General features: G+C 36.0%; 1 protein-coding gene across 2 annotated transcripts; it reads right to left on the minus strand.

The window, feature by feature from the left end:
- Positions 1 to 895: 895 nt before the first annotated feature.
- On the minus strand, positions 896 to 18,510 carry LOC149416076 (L-dopachrome tautomerase yellow-f2-like). Of its 2 annotated transcripts, none has more exons than XM_089642046.1 (10): positions 18,393 to 18,510; positions 16,288 to 16,479; positions 12,381 to 12,467; positions 9,399 to 9,587; positions 6,928 to 7,029; positions 5,778 to 5,954; positions 4,735 to 4,913; positions 3,764 to 3,947; positions 2,533 to 2,638; positions 896 to 1,017 (listed from the first exon to the last, which is right to left on the minus strand). In XM_089642046.1, the coding sequence occupies exons 2-10, from the start codon at positions 16,445 to 16,447 to the stop codon at positions 975 to 977; spliced, it is 1,227 nt and encodes a 408-aa protein (XP_089498172.1). In that variant the 5' UTR covers positions 16,448 to 16,479; positions 18,393 to 18,510; the 3' UTR covers positions 896 to 974. The 2 variants fall into 2 exon arrangements, with proteins under 2 accessions (XP_089498172.1, XP_089498171.1); XM_089642045.1 differs by having other exon boundaries at positions 16,288 to 16,482; positions 18,393 to 18,438.
- Between the last annotated feature and the right edge of the window lie 540 nt (positions 18,511 to 19,050).

The raw sequence follows: 19,050 nt of genomic DNA on the forward strand, positions 1-19,050 counted from the left end.
CTCGCATGAGAAACGAGATGCTGGCTTTTTTTTCTTCCTTTTTACTCTTCAAGACCCGCATAAAGAAATCGCTTCCTATAGCCCTTACCTTAACCCTCTTTACAGCGCTGCTCAACCGGGTGGTAATATAACTCTCTTGTGAGGCGGCACATAATCAATATATATATTTTTTAATATTTCACTATTTAACAATATGTACACAACAAAAATAATAAGACTGTTTTAAAGCAAAATTAAAATTGATTTATTATTGGAAATGTATTTGTTTTAAATATACAGGGTGTATCGGCAAGTACCCGACAAACTTTAACCAGCTATTCCTTAGCACATTTGGAGTAAAAAATGTTATGGGCACTTTGCTGTCCGGTAACATTTTTTTCCATCAAAAACACAAAATAAATAAATCCACACTCCATCACTGTCTTTTTGCATTGTTTCTCGTGTTCAACAGCTGTTATTAGCAAGTGTGTCAAAAAGTGTCCTCGCTCTTTCGTACACACTAAATAATAATAGTTAAATAATAATAATAATTACAGTAAGAATTTATTCCAGAATGTATGCAGGGGTAGTGCAATGCAATACATTCCATATTTACATAATAAGTAATAAAAATAATAATAAGGTTGGTAATAGCATAGATGATTCCGACAGGAAAAAAAAAAAGATAAATAAAAATGAGACGAATGGTGCCGTGCCATTTCGTTGTGATTGTAAAAGCGCGCCAACGTAGGTACGTACGTACATTATTCAACGAAACTCGAACAAAATATTGCCAGACGTGTTTTCAAACTTTGACAAAGGATAAAACAGTGGTGACATGTGGTGAAAATATGAATAGTAAATTTTTTATTAAAAAAAAATGTTACCGGACAGCAAAGTGTCCATAACATTTTTTACTCCAAATATGCTAAGGAATAGCTGGTTAAAGTTTGTCGGGTACGTGCCGATACACCCTGTATATTAATTATGATTTATCATGAACAAACTGTTCCCTTAATGGCCTCTTCGATTGGAACTCTGGAACAGAAATACACCAATTATTAATAATAATTAATAAAGTCCCAACTGCCCAAGTGGGACTGTGGCATCTTGTGGATGGTTATGCAGTATCTAACTCAGTTCAGATCTCTTAATATGGTTAAAGCTATTGTAGGCAACATTTTGATTCTGATTGATGGTTTTTCAACAGGGAAATACTGAGGGTATATCTTCCACTCTAAAACAAAGTAGAATTAGTGGACACTATTTCTTTACATAAATTCTAAATTAATTTAAAACCTGTGTAGTTAGTACCAAGATTTCCAAATGCTCCTAAGCGTCTAAAGCCAGTGAGACTATGGCATTCCCGATTGGGGCATGCTGTGAGGCTGAAGGTAGTGGGAGGGGAAATAAATGGGAAAAGAGGAAGGTGGGGAAGTACCCGGCTATTCAGATCTGGTCACCAAATACGTCTTAAGCCATTTAAAGCAATGTTTCAATTCTGTATGTTCATCTTTCTATGGTGTGAAAAATCACCAATCGATCAGATCTTAATCGCCAGTTACTTCCTTAACTTCCTCTTTCCCCATTTCTTTCCTCTCCCCACTACCTTTAGCCTCACAACACACATTGTTAAGTTTGGTGATTTAGCAAGGGTGCCCGGTGTTGCGTGTCCTATCTTGTGATTGTCCTGTTTTATATTTAAACTCAGTCAAGCCTAAACTCTTTCACTTTCTCATGTTATAATCTCGATGCGTAGAGCCTTTTACATTATCTTTTTCCGTCTAAGCCACTTTTTATGTTAAATATTTTTGTCTATGGCACGTCATAGTGTAATATTGTCATGAATTTCGCGTCTATAATATCTTGTGTCCGTGGTCACGTCAAATATTGTTTTGTTTATAAATAGCGTGTTGTGATCCAAATGGGGATTCAATTCTACATTATCATTCAGTGTACATTCATTATCAATCAACTCTCGCTTCCCTTTCTGAGTTTTAAGTCTACCCTCTTTTTTGTGACATATTAAAACAAAGCAAGCCAAAACACAAGTGTTTTACTTAGAAGAGAACCTCTCAATCTCTCTCAAACGGCAAGCCAATCCTTGGCGTGAAAACGAAAGAAGCCAACAAGCCGATCAGCCTTACAACCTGACTGGAGGCTTCTGGAGTCACGAACGAGGATGCTGCTCACCCGGGTTCATCGGGAGAGGTGTGTTCAGGATGCACCTACCCATCAGCTGCGTGACGTGCCAGATCAGGAGAGACTGGTTTAGGGAGACCATTTTACCTCTCAACTGGTCTCTCAACCCATTGCCTTGACCCGCAGTGAGAGTGATATATTCATATCTCCGTCACTACTAGCCACACTGATCTGTAGATTCCTACCCAATTCTCACACGCTTTACCTTCCCAGAACTTTCTCTCCATCCTTTCCTTAAAAAAAACCTTCCTCACAACATCCCAATTTTTTTTTTAAATTTGCTTTTATATGCCAAAAATGCTCGAGTAGTTAATCAAATATGAAGAAAAAAAAATCTTGTGTTGATGTTACCTGAAAACCCTGAAGTTGTCTTTGCTAGCGTCTAGAACTGAGAACAGGAACACTGGATACTTGTTGGAGATGACCCAAACATTTCCCTCTCTGTCCACTTTCATATCTGTTAACCGAAACATATTTATTTAAGGCGATGCACTAGGTCATGTAATATTTTAAATTGAGCCGCAATCAATAAAAACCCTTACGTAGATGGCGATAAGGTTTAAATTCCCGCTTAACACCATCCGCCTGTTTTGATTTATGCAAGAAAAAAACATGGCCAAAAAGTGCCTTTTATTTTATTTTGTAGATGTTCAGGCATAATTTTTTTTTTTTCGATCATTTTATAAATAACTTAATTTGCCACATTATACAATAAAATCATAACCGAAAATGAGTTCGTAAGTAGCTGATTTTGAACCTCAAAGCTGTTTTCATAGGCCTTTACATTATTTTTTTCTGGGCTTATAAAAAATACTCGATTATTTCAAAGGCCAAGATGTATTCTATTCGCAGTATTTAATTAAAGCATCTAAAACATTTCTAGGCGACCAAATTTTCAAACCAAAAACACATGATTTTGAATTACTACGTATGGCATCCCCTTAAAGTGTACTGGACGTGAATCCGCACAAGACTGTAGATTTAGAGCACCGGGTCCAAACCGTATCTTCAGCCAATAAGAATGCTTCTTTACGGTCGATAGTGATGATAGTAGGTTAGTTGTAGATGATTATTGCAATCTGTCTCCAGTATCCGGTGCTTGGTGAATGGTAAGCACTGGGGCGCTTCGCCTCTGCTCGCTCATGGCGTTTGGAGGACCAAGCGACGACGAGATTGTGGAATCTTTTGTGATATTATTAATGTGCTTAAATAATAAAAGTATTTAATGGTAATTTTCTAGTCTAACCCTTTGAAAGTAAGTTAGAATCAAGCATGGTTTTGTTCAACCCCCCCCCCCCCCAAAAAAATGTTTCTGTTTATTCTTCCTGATTTTGAAATTGATCAAATATGGAATTTTCTTTTGAACGGATGATTATTTTCATTAGCTTATCTGAGGTTTAAATTTGCACATCCGTATTCCTTCAAATCGCTACCTATGGTCTCACTTCTATTAATGTAACTTTTCAGTGTAATTAATGAAAAGTGTAAAATAGAAGTGGTCCCAAGAGTGTTCCTTGAGGTATGCAAAAAAAAAAAAAACTCAGCACACTTTCGGGGATCGTGCGTTTAGTTGTTGCCTTACCTGATGGATAGAACAGCAGCTCATCATCTTGAGCTACAGTCCCTATGTGTCTCATATCCAATGGTGCATCTGTTCTCCAGCAATGTAAAGAGCTGGTGCCAGGCTGCGTGAAGAACATAATGCCAGACCCCTGGTCCACGGCGTGAATGTTGGTCTGGGAGTTGGGACCGCGCGTGCCGATGGTCTTAAAATAACAGCAGAACAAATTAACAGACTGGAAACATCAGTAGAACAAAGTAACATCCTTAAATTATACATCGGGCTCAAACTCATCATCACAAAGTAACGCAGGTACTGGAAATATCACATTGCAATCAAATAAAGTAACCGGAAATATCACATCTGACCCAAAGTGGAAATATCGCCAACCACTCAAAAAAGTAACAGACTGTAAATATCGTAACACGTTCAAAAACTACACCAATGAGGAAGTTAAGTAAAAAGTAACAGACTGTAAATATAGTAACACGCCCAAACACTACAGCAATGAGGAAGTTGAGTAAAATGTAACAGACCGTAAATATCGTAACACAACAAACACTACAGCAATAAAGAAGTTTTGTAAAAAGTAACAGATTGTAAATATCGTAACACACCCAAACACTACAGCAATAAGGAAGTAGAATAAAATATATTCATGTAACCAACAAACACCCAATCTAAATATACATATCTCCACATAAAATGCCTACCCAGTACTACCCACGGTAGACGTGCAGAGCACATATTACGTCACGTACCCATCTACCTCTTACCGCTCGGGTTATGATCGTTTTGGCAGGCTTAATAAAATTCAAACTTGGAGAATTAATTTTAATTTGAAATGGTAAAAATATATATTTTTTAAATGGAATCAATTTCCTTATTGAAATCAAAGCTCAAATATAAGATGTTACAAAAATGTCAGAGCGATGTGTGTGGATTTATATATTCATATTTTTAAGTCAGCAAAAAATTAATAGTTAGGGTACCTTAAAGTCGTCTCCGTGGTAAGCCCTGGTGGCCAAGGTTCGGTTCCTCAGCACGGCGCTGGAGACGACCCTCTCGCTGAAGCTGGCCATGGCGTGGAAGAACACGTTTCTGAAGCCGTCTTCTTGCTCCTGACCCAGGGCAATACTGAACACACCGTCGTTCCACTGGAATTTGAGGCCTACAATGGAAATTCCCCATATTATATAATTCACTATACATGTGAGAGATTCGACAACCACGGCTTCACATTAATTGGTCATTGGGTCGACGGTAGATATCCACTTTGTTTTGTCTTTCTCTTCCTCTTCGCTCATTCTACAGCTTCCAAGGTTCCACTGGCCCCGTTTGGTGAGATTCTGGTACGATTCTCACATAAAAAATATTGGGACTGTCAAGGTTCCGTAAAGTAAGGAGTGACTGCAAGATCATAACGACACATGATATTGTGACGATCTTTTAGTTGTAGATTTTTCATCGGAAATGTGAGAATTCGCAGGGTTTATGACAGGACATTGCAGATCATTTAATACCATTACTTTTACAATCTACTTTCAATTTCATCTTAAGATGTGTTTAGAATTGAACCCCTGCTGCTCTTCATGGAAAAGTCGCGGATGAAGTGACATGAATTCAGGGCCGGCCCTGAATACGCAAAATTTTGGCGCCTCTTAAAACGCCTAGGTAGGTGATCACTGTAATCAATAATATTCGATTTGTATTTTTGTGTAGCGCTGTTTTTATGAAAAATAATCTCAAGGGCGATGTGTTAGGTATTATCAGCGCCTTGGTAATTTGGAACCCGGAGCGGACTGCTCCAATTGCGCCCACATAGGACCGGTCCTGCATGCGTTAAATAAAGAAGACGGACTTTCAGAGGGAAGTTTTCCAGGAAAATTGGTGATAGTAAATCCAAGACTGTGGGGAGAGGCTGGGGATGCTAAAGTAGGACAGGTCAGGGACGCCTGGAGGTGTCTTGTCAAAGTGATAGACCCTCTACCCAAATAGGAAATGTGGAAAAAGATAATAATGAATGTTGTCTTACCATTGAGATCGAAATCCCCCTCTTCCGGATCCATGTGGAACAGATTGTGACGCACAATCCAATCAGCGTCCTCCTTTAGGCTATAGACTATAACTCGGTTGCCTCTGAGGTCGGGAATGTACGCGAACGCGTTGGTGCAATCACCACCAGGGATATCAACAGTCGTACCTACTATACCTGCAATAAAACAAACAGTAATGATGTATGAATGTGAAAGAAGCGAGGAGTGTTTGCCAAGACTGAATTGCTCAACGGTCCATTTTCTCTGATCACCCCTTCAGTAAAACGTGATGGTTAGTTAGTTAGTTAACTACTTATTAACGTGATTGATTTTTTTAGTGTATTAAGCTGTGTATTAGCCAATATTCTCCACATCGGTCCTGATGATGGTCAATGCAAAGCTATCTGAAACGTTTGAAGAGTATATAGAAGGAGGAAGCTCAACACGGCATAATATCTAAAATTCAATACAATAATTCTTTTGGACTTGAAAATATCAAAACGGTTCTCGTCAGTTTCTTCCCATACAATGCAAAATCTGTCAACCCGCAAATTTTTGGTTTTTTTGGAATGCCTCAAGGGACGCTCTTGGGTCTACTTCTATTTTCGTTATTTACGTGGAGCGTGGTCCATTCCTATTTGAAAGAAAACTGATGTTGCCAACTTATATAAGTCATTTTAACTGTTAGGTCCCAGACAGACTAAGGATTTCATGATTTTCAAGGAAAAGTTTCGATATTTGACCGATTTCTTTCGAAAAAGGATCAATTTAAGCACACAGACACGCCCATAGCACACCGTTTCTCGGCGTATCTCTTCAGCGATCTATAAATTTAACAATTATAATGAGTGTATTTTAACAAAACAAACATTTAGAAACAACCAAAGCGATTTGGAATCCTCCTGTTCACAATTTGTCCATCCACCGAGCTTCAATTTTTTTGTTATACCTCAAGATACTCCTTGGACCATTATTTATGTCTTCAGCTTTAATCAATGTTATTCAAAGTTAAATGTTTTCATTTTCCACAACCTAAACAAGTGAAAAAAAGCTGCTCAGATTTATAAACGTTTTCAAGTTTTCGGTTTTTTGGCATGCCTCAAGGTACACTCTAAGGTCCACTATTATTTTTTTGTCTTCACCACTTACCTCCACCATCTCGAATGTTTTGCAGTTCATGCCTTTTGATTATCTTGTCAGTATGGAGATCGATGATCACAATTTGAGGAGGCTTCACTTGGTTTACAACGCCTGGAACAATCCAAAATACAAGCATTAATGCTGATTTTTTCATGTTTCCTTATTTTTCACGAGGGTTTTGAGCTCCTGAGCTTAACGATTTAAATAAATATATGTATAGATAAAATGTAATGTCGTATGTGTATATCGATCGAGCCTATACTGGTGCCCTCACCCAAACGCCTTGTCATTGACAGTTATTGCAGTATGTACGGTGATAAAACTTATTTTTTTTGGTTTTAGGCATTTCACCCTGAAAAGAGTGCTTTGTGCCGGTGATAAAACTTACTGTATATGTATTGTGTAAATGCAAACAATAATAAAAAGAAACCAAATGCCTTGTCACTGTAAGTTATTATAGTATGTATTGTGCTTAAACTTGTTGTATTTGTATTTTCAATATGTAAACAATAATATAACCTAAAATAATGGATTGCTGTATGGGAACCCATATTAAACATTTACATATAAGCAAACCATAGACAAAATGGAGAAATAATTAACTAAAAATTCTGCCTCAATACAGGTTCGCCTAGTGAGGCAGGTTATGCACAACCTAAAATATAGTATATTATGCCATTTCTATATAAAACTCTTACATTCATATCTACTTTTTTCTTATATTAGAAACTGCTGTATTATTGTAACATTATTCTTTCAACAATTTCATTTCAATTCAATTCAATTCAATTTGTTTATTCCTTTAAAAACATTACAAAATTACATTTTATTTCGTTTTTAAGTATATTTGTAAAATTGTATTACATAATAGTTAGCGGTGTATAAACTATACCAGCATCAATAGAGCTTGCCTTTTAAAGGCAGCTTCACCGATGCTAAATATGTCGATATCCGAATTAATTCTGTTCAACAGCAAGACTGCTCTCCCCACCGGCATGACCATTGGCAAGTTAGTCCTGCAGGCCGGGAGATAAAACAGTCTATGCTGTCGGTGACGGAGATAACCATCAGGAACATAGAGACTAATACTCTCCATGATAGTCGGATTTACTAACCATCCACGAATCAGTTTGAAGAAGTGTGATACAATATGCACATCTCTTCTGACCCGTAGATGGTTCATACCGAGCATGCCCAAGAGAAAGTCAGTAGGATAGAGCCACGGGTAGTAGTTGTTCATTGTTTCTAACTAACATATAACTATATAACTTACTAATGATATATTTATATATTCTGTAATTTTTTGATGAAATAAATAAATAAAAAAAAATAAAAATAAAAAATAGACTCCAAAACTAGTGGAACGATTTCCTTTAAAATTCGATAGGTTGTTCTTATTAGTGCCAGAAGTGTTTAGATGTTAAGAGGGTAGTTTAAATGTTAGATAAAGTCAGGGACGTCCGATAATGACTTAATTTATTATCTCTGCACTGGAATAAGATGGAAGTCGAATTAAAGTCGATATTGTAGTTTTTTAGTAGTAGTTGACGGCCGGCATAGTCCAGTGGTAACGCATTGGACTGCCATTCCGAAGGTCGCGGGTTCGAACCCGGCGTGCGCAAATAAATTTTATTTGATTAATTTGTGTTATTTCACAATTAATTAATTAAAATAATATATAGTATATTTGCGGCACGTTCCAGAGTGGAAGATACTACCAGTATCGCCCTGGTGTAAGACCACCATTCAGAATTGAAACGTTGCTCCAAATGGCTTTAGCCGTGTTTAGTGACTAGATCTGAATAGCCAGGTACTTCCCCACCTTCCTCTTTCCCTTCCCCACTTACCTTCAGCCTCACAACATCCCCCAATTGGGGATGCCATAGTCTCACTGGCTCCAGACGGGAGCAGTTGGGATTCTTGTGAGGTATTCACTATAAAAATAAAAAAAAAGTAGTGGATTGCATGATACTACATCAAGGGAATTGTAGAAAAAGTAGAGGAATCTTGACGAAGACATGAATCAAAGAATTATTTGTGGTAAATGAGGAGAACTTGATTAATGAAGAAAGGGGTGCTAGGAGAATGTATGACGTTTAATTGAATCGTAGGAGAAGTCGAACACCCGAGGAAGACATGGCCCATAGTGTAACAAATACTTGAAAAATGTTAACTTTTTCAATTCCTTTGATTTTTCTTAAAAATGGGCCAGTTTTTAGGTATTTATTCCAGATTTCAGCAAACCAAACTTTACTCAAAACCGTTCACAATTTCGAACAACACCGGGTACACAATCAGTTGGTGTGACATAGTTGACGCTAAACCAATCATTGACTGCGTGAAGTTTTCAAATTCAATGAACTCAAATTTGATTTGAATTTAAGTATAATTTTCAAAATTGGAACTGATTCTGTGAAAAACAATTAAGACAAACAATATTTTTTGGGGACTACAACCCAAAATACCATGGACATAATTACCATTGCTAGACACCAATCCAACATCTATCAGCCACAGTCTATCGCAGGAGTCCGCTCTCGGTCTGGAAACGCTGATTATTGGGCTGGTGGAGTTGAGGTCGTTTGTCTGCTGGTCAGGGTAAGGTCTAACAACGGGAGACTTGTCAATGGATTCAGAGAGACTCACAACGTTTAAAGTAGCAGGTATACCTGAAACACTATATATATTAAAAAAACGGAAAAGTTTATCCGAGACACTATCTAGGTTACAAACCAATTATTTAGAACTTTGTGGTCATTTTAAGTATGATCCCGTTAAACTATAACTAAGCAGTTTGTCACCAGAATGCAATAGTTCAATTACAATGTAAATATGTCTTTGTCAACATAGTGTTGTGTTAATTTTCCAATTTCTTTTTATATTCAGAGTCAGATATATGCTGAATCAATAGTTTGTCCCATAGTTAGGCCTGTACAGGCAAGATATTTATGTTTCGATACAACAATGAATGTTACGTCTCTGTGTAAAAAAATTTTTTTGGAACTAGTTATTTAACCACAGAATTTTGAATTGTTTACAAGAATGACCCCAAGTTTTTATTCCATATCGTAGAGTTGATTCTGCGAGTGATAGGTAAATTATTTTTTAAATATTAATAGGGACTAAACACTTCAGTTTATATAATCTACACACAAACGCTCTCAGGCTTTTACAAATATTGTATATTTGAATATCCCATTTAAAATGGCAATTGACAGTCGCTCCCAAATAAACGTATTAATTTAAAATTTCATGGCTGGTTTATGTTTTGATGAATACATATGTAGTTATCTTGGTGTACTAAAATAAAAGTCTCGATTTATTCAGTTGAAGCGTTTATTTAAGAATGCACAAATAGCAATTACTACACACACAACGCGTTTATTTTACGGAATAAATACGAGTAGGCAATATATTATTTTGGCGTGGAATGCAAGCGATATCTGGGTCAAGGTTACGAGCGCGCGAGCTAGTTGACTGAATACTCGCTGCGTCGGGCCTATTTATATAGCGGTAGTAAGCACGCGAGACCGCTGGTAAACTGGAGACAACTCGCTCAGTCTGAGTACTTGTGGTACTTTCGTTGGCGCAGGAATTATGCATAGGCAACAAGCTAGAACCTTCTAGCGAATGCGCAATGTACTAGTCCAAGGCTGCCCAACCCCAGGCCCGCGGGCCACAATGTGGCCCGCGAACGAATTACAAGTGGCCCGCGTGAACCATTTTCAAAAAACCCGCCAATCCGCCAATTTTAAAAAAAGTGTCGCGGGCCCGCGGTAAAACAAACAATGCAGCTTGCGCGCGGTCACCAGTGTTGCCAACGAAGGCGATTTATCGCTATTTATTTTTATCTACTCAGAACAAGAATCAGCGACGAAAAAATCTAACCTCTTGAACTTACTTTTTAAACAAAAATACACCGGTTTTTTATATAATATTTTCTGTGTCCGAAATGAATCTTGTAGCCACCCCCCCCCCCCCCCATGGAATTCGAAAAATTGTTGTGGGGAATCACATATGATGTTTTTAGGTGCGCGGAATTTTTTCTCAGCGAAGTTCCGTAACAACCCCCCCCCCCATGGATTTCAAATATTTTGTGGGGAGCACTCATTTTGTGGGGAATTATGTTTTATAAAAATTCTCTAACCCCCCCCCCCCCCCCCCCCATGGAAATAGGAACCGTCAGGTATTCAGTGGCCCGCCAGTGATTCCCGCCACTGTTAAAAAGGTTGGGCAGCCTAGTCCAACTCGCAAAGTATTGTCGTGGGTAGCTCTAGATGTCGGTAGCCCATAGACAGGTAGCTCGTATTGTTTACCTTACACATTTAATTGTGCCTATCAAAGTGTCTCGAAATTTCGAAGCCCATGCATTTTAAACCGGTCGGCTTTCTGGAACACTATAACAGTATCGATCGCTACACATATAAAGTTGTGAGATCTTATTTCAGGAAGAAAACTGGACAGAAAAATTTTATGTGTTAAAAAGGGGTTTAGTACACTTCAAAATTGTCTGAAAATTAACTCACTTTCCCTTAATATAAGTAAAACCAAATAAATAACATTTTCAATGAACTACTCAAAGGGGCCAACCAGTAAAATTACTCGAACTAAAATTACACGAATGCCATAGAAATAATGTTCAATGTCAATGCCCAATTATAGAAAAATCACAAAGCATAAAATATTTCGGGGTAGTAATTGATGAAAATCTTAGATGGGACCTACATATCAAAGGTATCGTGGAAAAACTAACAAAACTTATATATTTCTTTAAATTCTAAAAATGTGGTAAATAAAAAGGACATGAAAAAAACGAGATACATAACCTGAACCCAATTCAAAAAGGAATTATAAAGACCATACTGAAAGTACCCAAAAGAATGCTTTCGATTGAAATGTTCAATTACAACGTACAATGTACAACGAATATATTCTAAAAATTTACCATTGAAACTATTCAAAAATACTGAATCCTCTAAGTCTACAATTCCGCGTATTCATAAAAAAATATTCGAGGTCATAAAACAACATTCGTACAGAGAAATTATATTTATTTTGCGACGAAACTCCACAACATCCTTCCCCCTGACATAAAGCGAATAGAAAATTTTAATTTTAACAAATCAAGAATAAAAAAATGGCTAAAAGAGATTAATGAAAAAACTCTGAAAGAACCATTAAAAACGACATAGAAAACTAATAAAACAGAAATGAATAACTTTATTCCGCCTCAGCACAGGTCACCCTAGTGAGGAGGACTAAGAAATACAATTTACTATCCATATATTTAATATTATATTTTGTATTTAGGTACAATGTTTAAATAGTGGTTATAATAAAAAATAAAAATTTTAAAAAACTTGCACGTTAACCAGAACCTTCACAACTCAAATAAATTTGTAGACCCTTAATTTATTATTGCTACGAAGTCCTCAAAATTGTTTAGTGAAGTGAATTTATACCTGTTCTTCTCCTGGGGAAACCAAGAAACAGTTTATCGTTCCATATCTCGAATCCCATTGGCAAGTCGAATACAGTTGCATTTTGGCCTGCAAAATTGAAACAAAATGTTTTAATAACAACCATTTTTCAAAAAAAATCGGAATCTTTGAAAATACGATTAAAATGATGGCAATTTTTTTTCTGTCTTTAGGTTTGATACAAATCGAGGGGCGGGGCGGTCGTCTTTCTCCCGAATATGGTGATTTTTAAAACATCAGCAAGCGAGCGAAGGCGCGCGGCACACACGTAAATAAACCCTCGAGCCGATTTAAATTAAGGGGAAGAGCGGTCGATTTTCGCCTACACCCCCCAGAAAAAAACAAATGCCAAACAAATCAGAAGAGATGTACATATTGTATCACACTTCTTCGAACTGATTCGTGGGGTTTGAAAGTCCGACTATCATGGAGAGTAGTATTAGTCTCTATGTTTCTGATGGTTATCTCCGTCACATAGACTGTTTTCTCGGTGTCAATTTAGATTCAGACTTTTCGTTTAAAAGTCAAATAAATAGGAGTGTAAGCATCGGTTTTTTTCACCTAAGACAACTCAAGTCTGTCCGAAGAAACCTTCCTACAGAAGCAACAAAACTACTTATCAACTCTTACGTAGTCTCACGTCTCGATTACTGCAACGGCATTTATGCCAGCCTTCCAAAATATCAAATTGACAAACTCCAATCAGTGTTTAATGCAGCAGCACGGCTCATAACCGGGGTTTCAAAATATTCGCACATTTCAGAGTACCTTCGTAACCTTCACTGGCTCAAGTGCCCTGAAAGAATCCAGTACGAACTGTGCTGGATGGTGTTTAAATCCATCAATGAAATGTCCCCACTCTACATCTCTGAGCTATGCGTCCCGGAAAACACTGGTCTGAGGCAGTCAACTCTTAGATCAGCAACATCATCAGCTGTAGGCAGACTGATAGAACCTAAGCGCAAGCCAAATACTAAGTTTGGTGATCGCGCTTTCGGAGTATCTGGGCCGAAAGCTTGGAATAAACTTCCTCCGGAACTAAGATCCATAACAAGTCCAACAGAATTCAGGTCTAAACTAAAAACTTACGTTTTTAAGCTGTCGTACCCTTAAATTAAATATACCATTCCTAAGAGAAAGTCCAGTTATATTCAATTTTTCAATCAAGTCCTAAATTCTGTATCTAAATTTCAGCAATAAACAATTAGATAATGTTAATTAAGTGTTAATCTCAAGTGACCAACCAGGTAAGTATTGTACTGTATATTTTCTCCATAAATAGTTGAGTAATAACATATATCACTGTAGAAATGTATTATAAGTTTGTACAGCGCCCTTGAGGTGATTTTGCACAAAAACGGCGCTATACAAGTCATACAATTATTATTATTATTATCTCCCGGCCTGCAGGACTAACTTGCCTGCAGGTCATGCCGGTGGGGAGAGCAGTCTTGCTGTTGAATAGAATCAATTCGGATATCGACATATTTAGCATTGGTGAAGCTGCCATTAAAATTCAAGTTCTATTGATGCTGGTATAGTTGATACACCGCTTATTTTTTTGTAATACCATTTTAAAAGTGCACTTAAAAACGAATTAAAATGTATTTTTGTAATATTTTTAAAGGAATAAACAAATTGAATTGAATTGAATCACGCACGCCTCATTTTACCATTTGATTCATAATATCTTTTTTACAATTCACGTCGCGTAATGTCACGAAATCCACATTTTTACTGTCTACCATTCGATTATATATCTGATTCCAGTGCAGAAATAAGAGTCAAGTCTTCCCCGGCCAGTTTTTAAGTAAAGAGGACAAACGAAGAAACATTCACTTGACATATATAGATTTTCACAATAACAGTCCTTTTAAAATGTTTGCGCGCTTGCTTTATCATTTCTATTTAAATATCTCCCTCTCAAATCATCTTCTGTAATATTCTCCTTCTTTTTGAAAGCCTTAAAAGAAAGAAAAAATATTGAAAATAAGACAAATTGCTAAATTACTTATTAGATTAATATTTTCAACAAATAATTATTATTGTTCAGTGTATTTTTAAATGGTTATTTTTTGCCTACAATCTTATGTTATTTCATACATGTAACTATTTATGCACGATGCTTGCTTACTATAAATAAATCGTGTTGATAAAAATATGTACGAAATCGGCCGAGCAAATATTTTTTTTTATGTACTTTTCATGTCAACGATAAAAATGCATTGATAATTTTATTTTCCAAGAAACTGGGCGTCTTGTATAGGGCTAACAGATTTTTCAATAGTAACCAGCTGTTAACTCTAAACAAATCTCAAGTATACTCAACAGTAAAGTTGATCTTGGGAGCCACCTCTGAACTTGAGCCACACAAAACTCGATAAACCTACTAAATTCTGTACAAAGGAGGGCAGTCCGTCTATTTGACAATACATTGTTAACAGATCGAAGAGATGAGGCCAGTTAGACAGGTGACAGTGTGAACGGTCTTCTCCGTGATCTGACACGCCACACCCGATGAACCCAGGCACCCCTGCTAAATCACCAAACGTAGCGAACCACTAGGGGTGCTCTTTGCCAGAGGTTATCCAATAAATGGTTCTCGGGTCGGCGGTACCCAAACCCGCCTCCCAATATGAATGAACATATCTAATATGAAGGCGCCATAATTTTTTCAAATGGCTTCAAATGTCATTGTGCTTTTATATGTATGTTATAATAAGCAATGGAGCATTACACATCTGTAGCGACGCTACGAGAATATTCTGGAATGCTCGCCAACACAAAACGCATTGTAGCGGGAACACGCTAGATACAATGCGAGCGTTCGGCGTTCCTACCTACAGCTTTCTCATTCTCTCAGCCAAAAACATGGCTGAGAGAATGAGAAAGAATGATAATGAACTTGCAAACAGTATCAAGGCGATGTAAAGACGACTAAAAACTAAATACAAACATATACAAACCACTACAGACCGTCTCAGATTACTTCTCCCTAGTGAGGAGGACTGTGGAAAGTGTGACATCATTGCTTTATACTTACATCATGTACAGATATGTGCTTTATTTCAAGTAAATCCATTTCAAATGGAAATGCAAAATGCAAAATGGGCATTTTCCATTTTGCATTTTAAATGCTTTTCTAAAAACCATTTTGCATTTTAAATGCTTTTCTCAATGCATTTTCCATTTTAAATACTTTTTTGCAACATTCTTCTTACTATCTCCACTCATCTTTTTTTCATAAGCCCCAAATATCAGTCGGTCCTCAACATCGCTAGATAATTTACATTTGTAAAGTTGCTCCCTGGTAGGAGCCCTGGCAATTGAATGATACATTACAAAAAATACTGATTCAAATACTGAACATGGGGCCATGACGCTGTAATATTAAATGTTAGATAGCAGTTTCTATGTTTTTACGTTGGCAACATTATTACCGGGCAAATTTTTTGTGGTTTTATAATCTGTAGTCGTGGTGTTTTTGGATTTACCATCATGTAATATGTTTGTTCTACATTGATGTCCATTATTAAATGACAAAATGGTTTAAAAATTCTATAATTATTTTAATTGTTTGACCTGAGAAACCATTTTGCATTTTTAATAATTTTGAAAATAGGTATTTTGCATTTTGCATTTGAAATGCTTTTCTAAAAACCATTTTGCATTTGAAATGCTTTTCTAAAAACCATTTTGCATTTTGCATTTTCAAATGGAAAAGTTTTGACCCATTTCCATTTTGCATTTCAAATGGTTTTGGGTACCCATTTCGCCCATCTCTGATCATGTACAACTTTGCCATAGAAACGAAAAAAAAATTAAATACCTCGGAAGCATATTGAAATTATTTAAAATAATAAAATATTTAAAATCATGAAGGATTCACCTGCAAGACCTCCGTTCTCGAACTCCACCTGTTTCCACGCAAACATCTGCTCCAGCTTGTTGGATCCAACCTTTCTCTTTCTCCTCCTGGTCCTGCTGTGACCCGCATCTGCGGCTGCCGCTAGCAGTAGGAGCAGGCACAGAATGTATGCTGTATCCATCGTATAGTCCAGTTATGTTAAGATATTAACTGCTGCTGAGAAAAAATCAGGAGTATGAAATTGAACGGAGGATTTAGCCCGGATTGATTCATTCGGTTCCATGACAAAACAGACCATTGAAGAAAATTGAATAAAATTTGTGAAAAGTTAAGAAAAATTAAGGAAATTAATAAATATTAGGAATATTTTACCAAAAGTTAAAATATTATACAGGGTGTCCGGAAACTCGTAGTACAAGCGGGAAACTGGTGAATCTACATCACATTTAGAGTCGATTTTGTAGTATATTTTTTTATTATTTGAGCTTTCGTTATCGAGTAAATCGAGTTTGAAGTTGATTTTATTTTATTTATTTTTTTTTTAATCAAATTCTTATAAATTATTACTGAAGATCAAAGTACCCAACTAATTAAAACTATTTGAAAGTAAAACAAATGAAGAAACTCGGATTTGAAGCATTATTTTGAAATCACCCTTCATTTAACCCGGTGTAATCATAAAATATTTCTGCTCTGCAGGGTTAAAACATCTGTTATTCAACCCTAAACACCAGAAAAAACTTTAACCCTAAAATAGCCAAAAAAATTTTTTTTTTGGTTTTTTTTTTTTTTTTTGAAAATGCTCAAATCAAAAAACTTTATGTTTTTTGGGTTCCCCATGTGGTGTAGATTCTCCAGTTTCCCGCTTGTACTACGAGTTTCCGGACACCGTGTATATTAGAATAGAAAGGATGTGGTTTTAGAATAAAAATTATGTGATATTAGAGTAGAAAGCGTGTGATATTAGAATATAAAGCATGAGATATAATAATAGATTTAAACGCCCTTGAGGTGATTTCTCATGAAAAAGGCGCTATATAAATTAGCCAAATATTATTATTGTTAAAGGTTTGATATCAGAATAGAAAGCATGTTATATTAGATTAAAAATAATGTGATATCAGAATAGAAAGAATATGATATTAGAATAGAAAACATGTGATATTATAATAGAAATCATGTGATGTTAGAATAGAAAGCATGAGATATTAAAATAGAAAGCATGTGAAGTTAGAATAGAAAGCATGTGATATCAGAGTAAAATGCATGTGATATTAGAGTGGAAATAATGAGTATATTATAATATAAACCATGGGATATTAGAAAAGAAATAATGTGTTATTAGAGTAGAAAGCGTGTGAAATCAGAATAGAAAGCATGAGATAGTAATATGATACTAAAATCTTATATCAGAATATAAAGTATGTGATATTAGAATAGAAAGCATGAGATATTAAAATAGAAAGCATGTGATATTAGAATAGAAAGCATGTGATATTACCTACTTGCGTAGATTAGTGAAAAATCACGTCATAATATAATTCAAATTTTGAAAAGTAATAGATTACGGTAGGTAAACTTTGAAAATTATACTTAAATTTAAAGCTAATTTTGAGTTCATTGAACGTGAATAATTTCACACAAGAATAACGCACATCACAAACAACCGAATGACGGAGGTACATGTGGTAATAGATGTCTTGAAAAAAAGAAAAATTATAAGTATTATTTCGAAAACTTGACCAATATTTTTTATTACTTGGTCGTGCAATGTTTTCCTATGACGTTTCAGGCTTCTTCCATCATTCACTTTCGTGTCATACATTTTCCTTACACTCCTTTCTTCGAGTGTCCGCTCTACATGCCAAAACTATCTATGCGTACTCACTACGCCTTGGAAACAACTACGCCAACATGGTTTTATCACACCTACGCCTTAAAGATCGCATTTAAACAGCATTAAATCTACTTTTATCCTTTATCTGCCAGTTATGCCTCACTGCCACACATCAGAGTTGGTACCAGCACTTCACTATGGACCGCTAGCTTCGCTTCAGTCACGAAAAACGATAAACGAATATTACCAAAATAACACATGTTAACAATACAAAAACGTATTTATTTACTTGTAAAATTCACTGATGACCGAATCGAATGTCACAGCTTTGGTTGGAATATATGAACTGCCGCTTCGATTAAAAATAACAACCGATTTTGTAACATAACATCCTACCTACATTTTCTGATACTAACTTGCAAAGTTACGTAGTGTGTTCTTCAATGGTCACGTTTAACAAACGGAGTTAACTTTGATAATACTTACCTTCATTTCTTTATATATTCAGGCCTTATAAATAGTTTGGAGTAAAGTTTTAAGAATGTAATTTCACGAGATCACTGAGAAATTAGACTGATATAAAATCAAGCAAAAAAAACTTAATTAGAAAAAATCTCTTCAAATTATTCGTTTTCTGGTTGAAAACGGGACTGTAGCCCTTCAACGAATTAATTGACAGGTTTCCTAATAAATTATCAGAATAACACGAATGTGATATGGCGATGTCGGAACACGTGTTCATAAAATTCCATTATTTTCGTTTTTATTACAAAATAATACATGATTACAAAGAAGATTAAAGACTTCTCATTGCTTATTATGGGAGAAAAAAAAGTAAATTAACTAACTACGCAGTTAGACTTGTGAAAAATTCTCCACTAACCTGGAATTGTAATTAGTTATTTAACACTATAATATGGTCGGGCATTTTACCGCCAAATTGGGGC

This window comes from Hesperophylax consimilis, chromosome 17 (genome assembly GCF_061612785.1).
Source record: "Hesperophylax consimilis isolate HC1 chromosome 17, BYU_Hcon_1.0, whole genome shotgun sequence".
NCBI lineage: Eukaryota > Metazoa > Arthropoda > Insecta > Trichoptera > Limnephilidae > Hesperophylax > Hesperophylax consimilis.